The 10,649-nt window shown below is 42.2% G+C and overlaps 1 protein-coding gene across 1 annotated transcript in view; it reads right to left on the bottom strand.

Annotated features, from left to right (window-relative positions):
* Positions 1 to 497: 497 nt before the first annotated feature.
* Positions 498 to 10,649, bottom strand: part of LOC308291241 (metabotropic glutamate receptor 4-like) — a gene marked incomplete at both ends in the record, with an annotated part of 134,254 nt that continues 124,102 nt past the window's right edge. The window contains one exon of the mRNA XM_080733214.1: positions 498 to 547. Coding sequence (XP_080589340.1) covers positions 498 to 547 — 50 coding nt within the window. The remainder of the gene's footprint in view (positions 548 to 10,649) is intronic.

Below are 10,649 nucleotides of genomic sequence, written 5' to 3'. Positions count from 1 at the left end.
GATCGATCGTAACCTCAACGCCCGCCCGCACGCTCCACCCTGTCCAACGCCTTTTTCAGTTCCTTCCATCGTTGGCGTCCTAATTCCTCGCCCGGTCGATGGTCCTCTAAAGGAGGGGGAAACCAAACCAAACCAAACAAAACAAAATCCAAACTGTTTTTTAAATATTATTTTCTTTCTATGGAGTGAGAAATCCTGTCTTTTCCCCCCGCTATTCCCGCTAGTTCTGCGCAGCCAGCTGAGAACACTTGTTTTTTTTCATGGTTATGTTTGCTCTCCCCCTACGATGCGGTGGTCAGTTGTTTTGGCCCCCCGCGGTGCGGTGGTCAGGTCAGGTGGTCCCTCATCGGCAGGCAGGCAGGCAGGCAGGCAGGCAGGCGGTTTCCGGTCAGCTCAGCAGTGGGTTCCGACGTGTGGTCGTCTCCCATCGGGGTTGGGATGGCGTGGTTACCGTGGTTACAGTGGGTTCCCGACGTGGCGTCGTCGCCCGTCGGGGTTCAGATGGCGTGGTTGCTGTAGCTGATGTAAGTCTGCTTGGAGGCCAGCGCTGGAGGAAGTGACAGAGTACATTTCATTGATTACTGTACTTCAGTGTCTTTTTTTTTTTTTTTTTTATTTTGCTTTACTTGAGTATTTGTATTTTTCGGGGATGCTCCTTTTAGCCAGGGTGTTTAACTGTACTGTATTACATTTTTTATTGTATTGGCTATACTTGTAATGTTCTCTATTTTTTGTCTAATAAAATATTCAATCAATCAATCAAACTCCACTACATTTTACTTTTGACGCCATTATACTGCTAAGAAGGGAGAATGCAGTACATGAATAATTAACCACTTATTTTAACCCTGTTTCAAGTACCCAAAAAAAAAGAAAAAAAAAGGGATTTAGGAGCGATGTAAATAAGCGTAATTGCCTATGACCCAAGGCTGCCGTTATGAACTGTACAAGACCAGTTTTTTTGAAGACTAAATAAGAGGAAAACAAGGTGAGAAAGGGATTTTACAAGGAATTCTCCTTGAATAGATAGATTAATGCTACAGTACCACAATGACAACAAAAGCAGCAAAAGTAGCAGATCCACAAGCTCCAAACGTTTTGAGTCAGTTGAGCTTGTAGATCACAGACATCTGAGGTCAAGCAGCCGACAGAGCCATGGTTTGTGTGGGTTAAAGGATAACTTTGTTTTTTTACAAAACGGGTTCACATTTTAGATTGTAATTAAATAAAATTAAAAATTTGTGTTCAAATGTTTTCATTTACACTTTTCTATCATTTTAGAGATTTTAATGATTTTGATTTCAGTGGTTGGGGGCATGCGTATCAGTGGCTAAATAAGTCTTTTTAGACACAATAAACCATTCCCAAGATGCACCACAATCTTTCATGGGCAGATGTGACTTATGAGGGGGCTAGAAGTGTTACTGTAAATAGTTATAAAGAAACGCTGTCTAAAAAGACATATTTAGCCCCCAACCACTGAAATCAAGATCGCTACATGCTAAAACGATAGAATGAAGTAAATGAAAACATTTTAACACTCTTCTTTTCTCTAATTACATCTAAAATATGAACCCCTGGAAAAAAAAAGTTGTCCACAGTAGGCCCCTCAGTCTACCGTCGGTGGAAGGCTTAACGTTACAATATATTTCTCTATCAGTGGAAGCCTTAATGTTACAGTATATTTCTCTATCAGTCTGCTGTCAGTGGAAGAGCCGGGTTCAGCCGACCGCGACCAACAGCCTCATTTATATGGATCTGTCTATGAATGCATATGAATATCATTCATATGGTCGTGTATGAATGCAGGGGCGTCACACCAAATTCTGGGCCCTGGGTACAAGGATTCACTGCGGGCCCCCCATGAATATTAAATATTGAAAAATAGCAGATATACAAGCTCACAACGCGGCACCGAGTGCCGCGCTGCGAGCTTGTATATCTGCTATTTTTGAAAAATCGTGAAAATGTGTGCGAGAAACCTATGTCAAGGACCCCCAAGATATGTATTTGGCCACGGACCCCGATCTCAAAATATTTAGTTCCAGGGACCCCTAGAAGCAAAATTTGAGTTAGAAATGTTCGCTTAAAAAATACATATATTCAAAGATTTTCACACATTTTCACAACTTTTCAAAAATAGCAGATCTACAAGCTCGCAGCGCGGCACTCGGTGCCGCGCTGTGAGCTTGTATATCTGCTATTTTTCAATAGATAAAGTTATTAGGGCCCCTCCACCTTGGGCCCTGGTAACTCAGTCATACTTTCCTACCCCTTGTGACGCCCCTGTATGAGTGCATATGAATATCAAGCGGTTGAGTTACATTTATCATGATCATTATATCTGTCTGCAGGGTTAGTGAGGTGGTTTCTGCTTCACGGTACATTTTTCAAACCGTTGCTTTCGGGGGCAGAAATCTGGCATCTCCATAATTCAACATTTTATGATGTGTATTCTTTTGTTGTAAATTAACATTCTGCTTCGTCTCACTTCAGTGTCACACGTAGACAGCAGATCTACACACTCGCCCAAGCTTGTAGATCTGCAATTTGTCTTTATCATTTATGAAATAAAAAGGGAAAGTGAAATTGTACATGGGCTATTTGTGCTATTTAAGATGTTGATCAAAATAACAATTCTTCTGCGTTCTCTAATTGTGCAGACTTCTTGTAAACTAAGGAAATTACTTCATTTACCAACAAGTCTACACAATTAGAGAATGCAAAAGAATAATGAATGCAGATGTAAACAATATTTGAGTGCAACATGGAACCAAATGTTTCCTGTTGAGATTGCTACCCACACGTTTAGCTGTGTTACTCAGATCCTTACAAGCTGTACCCCGTTGTAAAGGGGACTAATCACTGATGAAAATGATATAAAACACAATACCAATTGGTATTATTAACACCTTCTAAGCCAAGGGGAGCCCCTTAATGTTAAAACCGTACTATATCGCACATCCCCCCAGGGACTCTCAGCCACGTCGTACATTCCCGGACTTTGTCTTTAAAACCGGAATAAAAGCTTTTGATCCGAAAATCGGCGATCGTCTAACCTTCCCTAGTCACCACTCGTGCACTGATAGCTCATGCAGACCGTGCATGAAGCAGAGGTGACGTCAGCGCCTCTCCTTCTCCAAGGCACCTTCCACCCATCCGTTTACTGTCTACACACTCGAGCTCCTCCTGCAGCCATGCTTGGGGCTATGCTAGCGAAACTTTTCAGTTCTGTTCTTCAGTCACACATGGACTATTTGCGGGGACATTTACGTGAAAGGATCGCGCACGCGAAACGCACGGGGACATCGACGATCGGCCAAAACCCCCATTCTATCCCAACGGAAATCGAGAAAATCATGGTGAGTTACTGGCCTGGGGGGAAAAAAAAAAGAAAAAACAGCGGCGCTGTTCAAGATGGAGGGGCTGCGGGGTCATGTTTATAAACATAATATTATGTCTCAGATCACAATACAATAATAGAAATGTCACGGCTAATCTACCAACCACCATTCTATTTCGGACGTCAAGGTGTTAAAGGGGCGATATGATGGACCAAAATTAAGATTTCTAACATGTTGTGCGTACTTTATATTCATTTATTAGTGAATGAATTTTCCCCATTGACTTGAATGGGAAAAATGCCATGGCAACCACACTTGCAATTTCACCAGAATTGTTCCAGTATAGAGTCAGTAACAGTGTTATTTTCATCCACTATGGACTCAGTAGCAGTGTTATTTTCATCCACTAGATCAGTCAAATCATTCAGATGCAACGTGTTCAACCTCACATGCACAGATCCATCATGTCTTTGTGCACCAAGCAGCCATGCAGTCTGTGCTCCAACATGTCTAAACTGCAGGGACGTGAAATGAACTGCACTGACAAATACATGATAATAAAAACCAGTAAGACAAGCGAAAAAACGCCATGTCCAAATATTTGGTTCCCCTGGCATAACTGGGAACTCCATATGGCAATAAAAGGGATTTGGTTCCTCTAACATCACAGTGATTATATAATGGCATTCACTCCATATATGGGCATAAAAGCGATTCGGTTCCCCTGACATCACAGGGATTATATATTGGCATTCACAGATATGGGCTAAATATTGATGACATCATGGATCTCCATATATGGGCATACAAGGGATTTGGTTCCCCTGGCATCACAGGGATCTCCATATATGGGCATAAAGGAATTTGGTTCCCCTGGCATCACAGGGATCTCCATATATGGCAATAAAAGGGACTTGGTTCCCATGACATCACAGTGATGACAGAGCGTGTTGTCAGAGCGTGAGAGTCAATCAACAAAAAAGTGTTACCCGTCCGTCCTGCCGTCTGGACAGACAGACACGGACAAGATGTGAAGATTCTGATAGTAAACTGCGACCTATGGTCGCAATAATAATCATAATGTGTCCTCTTGCATTTCACTCTAAATGTCTGGAGCGTTGCTGCTCAGCCCTCATGCCTTTTCTCTAAGGCTGTGTTGATTTCGTCGACTGAAACGACGACGCAAAAATGTTCATCAATTAAAATGTTCAATCTGCGCCGTCGCATGTTGACTTGGGGGAGACGATGAGTTACGATTATGTTCCTTTCGGAACGCAATCTGGGGACCCGTCGTCAAAAAAAAGGGAAAAAAAAGGGAAAACAGCGCTCTCTGGGTTTTTCACTCCCCTTTTAACTCATTTTCTGACACACGTCGAGTTGGACGAGTGTTGTGTTTTGACGCTGGATGGCACTGTTCGCTAGCCTATGGCTCACCAAATATTTTCCGATTTTAGTGGATCGATGACATAACCGGATAAAACAAATATTTTATTATATTTTTTTTAATTAAAAGAAAGATAAGCCTAATGAAGGTGTATGGGAGAGGGGCTGGACGCAAGCTCGACGCAGAAGCCTCTATCTTTGGAGCGGAACGTCGTGAGTGGACAGGGATTCTTTTCCGATTCTAGAAGATCGGTGTCAGTGGGAGGCGGGGCCACAGCATGTCAGGCAGGAGTGAGCATGAGCAGAAAAGGGCGTGAACGTTTTGTTGTTGTTGTTGTTGTTGTTTAAATAGCTCTACATTGTGATAGGATAGCATAGCAGTCATTGTTATCTGCTTGTTTCTATGAGGCCTTGCGTTAAAAAATGGACATCACTTTGTGTTTGTCAGTCATTCATATCCTTTGAGTGATCCGTGTCAGTCACCAATAATGTCCACAACCTGACACAAACAGGGGTCATCAACATGTCCTTACACATTTTTTGTTGTTATCTGCTTATTGTAAGCTTTGGATTAAAAGCGTCTGCTAAATGCCTAAACTGTAAACTGTAACATTTAGATTAAAATGTTCTTAATTTGATCATAAGACCCAATTACTGAATGTCAGTCTCCAGGTGTGACATTGATTTACTATGACACTATATGGCCATATTAGGAGTTCTCCCCTTTAACTCTGAGAGTGTACAAATGGAACCGGTTCCATTTTTACAATGAAACTTGAAGCTGAAGAATTGGTTTTCTCTCCTGATTGGCAAAAAAAACTGACAAACCCACAGTGATTACTATCCCGATGTAGAGTTTTAAACAAAAACATACTTTTGTCAAACCGCAACAGATCAAGTGTTCAGAAACATCCCTTGAAGTGTTCAGAAACATCCATTAAAGTGTTGAGAAACATATCCATTAAAGTGTTGAGAAACATCCATTAAAGTGCTCAGAAACATCCATTAAAGTGCTCAGAACCCACTGAGCACACCGTCTAAAAGTGGTCTAATAGTGGTATAGATTTGAAAGTTTTTTAGTTGTCTAAACTTAGACTAGACGACTAATAGATGTCTAATAGTCGTCTAAATGTAGACGGTCTACATTTAGACGACTATTAGACATCTATTAGTCGTCTAGTCTAAGTTTAGACAACTAAAAAACTTTCAAATCTATACCACTATTAGACCACTATTAGATGGTGTGCTCAGTGGGAAACATCCATTAAAGTGTTCAGAAACATCCATTAAAGTGTTCAGAAACATCCATTAAAGTGTTCAGAAACATCCATTAAAGTGTTCAGAAACATCCATTAAAGTGCTCAGAAACATCCATTAAAGTGAGGAGGATGCAACAAGCTGAAAGGTTCTACTTTTACCTTGAGGGTCTTACAACCCTTCACCACAGGGCTCTGGTCCCTCTACAGAGTCTGGACCACAGGGTACAAGAATACACCTTCAGTTTCACATAAATGCACCTTCAGTTTAATATTTTTAACACATTTCTTTCACCCGGAGTCAGTTGTCTCATATAATCGTGGGCGCTACACTCCCTCTGCCAACCCAGGGAGAGCAACGGACTGACCTCATGCTTCCGTCCATGCATGAGGAGTCCAAGCCGCGTCTTATCACCTGACAGGGAGGGAGTTTCCCCGGTTGGACGTAGCGCGTGGAAGGGACTCGTTATTCCAACCAGTTCCTTTCCCCTCCATCAGGCGCCCCAGCTGGCCAGGGGGAGGCAGTCTATTTCATCATTCTAACTTTCCAGAAGGAGAAAGGCTGACGTTTCTATTGGCTTGGATTCCCTGTTGATGATGTCACTGGTAGACAGGTTTCTGAACTGTCCACAACCCACCAATGAGAGACGGCGTGAGACAGAAATGGAAAAAAGAATTGGGCCTCATCTTAACTTTCGTTCACAGAGTTACCAGAGCCTTCATTAGTATCTTTAGTAATGCTGACTCTGGTCCATAGTGTTAGAAGAGTTCTCCTTAACGCTTGTCACTAATGATCCAATGCGCCATAGGAAACGCACCTCTCGTCTGTTGTAAATGGCCAGAAAATGGCCAGAGATTTCACCGAACATTTTAGCTACTCACAACGCCCCTACAGATCTTGTCAATAGAAATGTCCATTGACCAGCCCAGCAAGCATGGTCAGGACCTGGACCAATCAGTGACGTCTCGATTGTGGCCAGATCAAGTCAAACCATGACTAGTCAGATCTGGTCTAGAATATCACCTGATTTCAACCAACATAAATCCTGCCCATGAAAACGGACGTCCTGGATTAATCAGAGAGGGTCCGATCGAGGCCAGATAAATATCATAACTAGTCAGATATGTCCCAGAATATAACCTTACATGCTCATATTTCAACTAACATTACAAACAATAACAATAATCCATAAGTCCATTTGACGTCCTGGTAATGGCGTCAAGATCATCCCCATATGGGCTGTGATCTGGCCAGGTTCTGAACGTCACCGGATTCACTGGAGGACGTTTATCATAACGTCATCATGACGTCATTTGGCTTGCAGGGAGATTTTCCCCCTCCGGTGAAATATTCTCTTTTCTGGCCAAAACATGTATTTTAGACGTGAGGTGGGGGGGGGGGCTCTGAGTGCTTCCACTAAGGAAAGTAGGCTTTCAACACCCAAAAGCCGTCTCTGTTTTGGTGAGTAGCGAAACTGCATTTATTTTTTATTGTTTTACAACAGACTAGAGGTGCGAAGCATTTCCTGCAGGGGCATAGTTCTGCCGATTTAAAATGACTCCAATACGGAACTAAAACTTCCTATGATTGGCCGCTAGTTGCGCTGTTTTCCCCCCCGGCCGATCGCAAAAAGAATTTCCCACCATTGGATCCCATTCATTTTCCCCTTTCGTTTTCTAACCTTAATTAACATTTTCATGAATACTGTATGGTTCCTATCGCTAGTTATGAAATGCCTTTCAATCACCATCATATTCGTTTTGTCGAAATGTGGTCCAATGTATTTTAAAATAAATGATAAAGTTGCGGGGGGGGGCGTGGCCAACTAAACTAATACCAGCCGGCTGTGTTCTTCTTCGTGTGATGTATTTCGGGAGGCTCAGACCACATTCTCCCATGTATCCCTGCGTTGCACGTGACCGTTGGCAGCCAATAGCATCTCTGATGCCTTTACAATTCTATGATGGCGACACCCATTCCAAGGGGTAGAAAGGGCCATTTGCGCTGCATAGAAACCAATGGCTTCGCTTCGTCCATATCTTTCTACAGTCTATGATTTCCTGTGGGCACACCGGATCATTACTGACATAGTGCTAAGGAGAACTCTGGACAAGAGCTATGGTAACGCTGACTCTGTTTGAGCAGAATGGAACAGTCAGAGCCTTCATTATAGAAGGCCTATCATTGGTAACACCTGTGAAGGAAGTAAAGCCCGATTTCTTTGCATTATGGCCGCTTTGCAACAGAGCCTGTAGATACACCAGGCATCATCTGTTGGAATATGTAGATAAAGAGGTTTCCACCAGACTCTCTCTACTTATCTCCGAAACGCACTGAGCTGGAACATAACGTAAACTAATAGAGCTGTCAACCATGTTTACCTTTACTGTATGAGCTTCGAGGACGTGCTGGCCATTGGGAAAAGCGGGACAACTCCCGAACGGCCGGTTCATTCCCGGCCAGTCCAGGCCGGCCATTAAAAAAAAAATTCTGGCAGAAGTTTCAAATTTGTAAATTTTTTCGCAAAGCAAAGCCCTGCTTCATCATACAAGGCTGTCGCACAAAAGTAGTGAAAACAGCAGATCTACAAGCACACAACGCCTCGCGGTGCGAGGCGTTGTGTGCTTGTAGATCGGCTGTTTTCACTAGTTTAAATCATTTTTAAAATGATAAATAAAAAAAGAAACTGTTTTGGGCATACAAGGTTTCCACCCGACAACGACGAAATATAACTCATGTAATAGGCCCTTGTCATGATCTGAAATGGCAAATCTTTGAGTAGCAGCAGCAGTGCTATAGAGAGAGATCTCTCTCTATAGCGCGCAATGAGGGCCTCTACAACTCTTTTTCCCGTGCTGAATCAGGGGCCCAGCATGTCCCTGATGAGCTTCCCTGCTTTATCTCTATTCTACTCATGTAATATAATCTCATTCCAATGTGTATGACATACAGTGGCGTAAAGTAACTGAGTACATTTGCTCAAGTGCTGTACTTAACTCTCCCCACGCTTTGAACGTTCACGTTCGCCCGATTTCGCAAGACCTCTGCGCCAATACGGCGCTCGTTCGGTTCGTTCGTCTGATGACTGTAAGCTGATGAGGGGTCGCGCGGCCGTGTACTGTAAACACATTTTCCGCGGTGATGGTGTAAAAAATCCATTATGCGTTAACATCAACGGAGAACAATTCACTTCCTTGTTGATTTCTCTGGCTCTGAGGCTCTGTGGCCAGTGACTGGTCTTCTTCTTCTTCAACACATAACAGGCAAATTCACATTCATTCTCGCATGACGCCGCCCTCTGCTGCCTGGCAGACCAAAGTGCACTATTGCACAACCAAAAAAAATAAAAATAAATAAATAAATGTCTGTCTGTCTGTCTATCTACTATAACGTTGCAAAGGTAAGCCGCTTTTTGATGGCACCAGACCCAATAAATAAATAAATAATCTGGCAGTAGGAGAGTTAATCACAATTTTGAGGCATTTGTACTTTACTATATTTAGGAGTATTTCCAATTTCCTATACCTTTACCTCTACTCCACAACATCTCGGATCCAAATATTGCACTTTTATTCCACTACTATGTATGTGAAAACTTGAGTTTCTTGTTACGTTGAAGCTATTACAAAACACACATCAACCACTTCAACTATATGTTTTTGGTGCCAATACTTTTGTATTTTTACTCAACTCTCCAGTCTCCAGACAAAGTTCCCACTTGGCCTCTCTATTAGTTATAATTAGTAGGGGTGGGCAAACAAATTATAATTTACTCAACTATCACAAATCTTACTGCCACGATTAAAAGTCATGATTCTTTTAAATCAGATTTTTTTTAAAAATTTATTTCAGGTGAAATAAATTACAATGAGTTTCAAAAATGAAAATCATACTGCCTCTAAAGTAGCTGCAGCCTCTCTCCCCCCCCCCCCATCCACCGCCTGCTACGCTGATGGCATGAAAATATATAAATATCCATATTATTCTTTCATCTTTTCTGAATATTCCATTATTGATTTGTAGTTTTATAGATGTGTAGTTATATTGGGGATCCTTAAACGGTGAAAGAAGAAAGTGCTGTGGTCCTACGACAAACACCTGAACATTTTAAATCCAAAGTTTATTAAAAAAAATGACATTTTGGGCAATTTTGCGCAATAAAATCAAGAATGGTGAAATAAATTGAATTGAATGATACGTAGCCTGCGAAGTTAGTTCAGGCAGGTATACTCGAGAGGGTACACTGCATTGCATTTGTATGGGGCTTTTAAGCCGTGACATCATTTTGTAGGCAGAGGAGAATCTGCCCCCAGAGCATTTTCTGTCCCTCGCTATTTCAAAAAACAACGACTAAAAAATAATGACTAAAGTATAATTCTAACACTTTCCTTTCAACAACAAAGAGAAGAAAAATGTGTAAATAGTAAAAATAGTAAAAAGATTCACGGAAACTGGGGGCAGAAATTCTCCTCTGCCTACAAAATGATGTCATACTTAACAGCCCCTAGGACACTACTACATACTATTATACCAGACCCCTCATTTGGCCGACATGGCAGTCAGCTGATCATTTGCCAACTACTTAAGCCCGCCCAGTCTGTCATTCTTCCTGCTGCTCTTGCCCGGACTGTTGCCTGTGCTTGCTTGCCCCCACCGCCTCCCCAG

The sequence above is a fragment of the Nannobrachium achirus genome, assembly GCF_963921795.1.
Source record: "Nannobrachium achirus genome assembly, chromosome: 9".
In the NCBI taxonomy this organism is placed as follows: domain Eukaryota; kingdom Metazoa; phylum Chordata; class Actinopteri; order Myctophiformes; family Myctophidae; genus Nannobrachium; species Nannobrachium achirus.
This window is presented reverse-complemented; position numbering and strand designations above follow the sequence as displayed.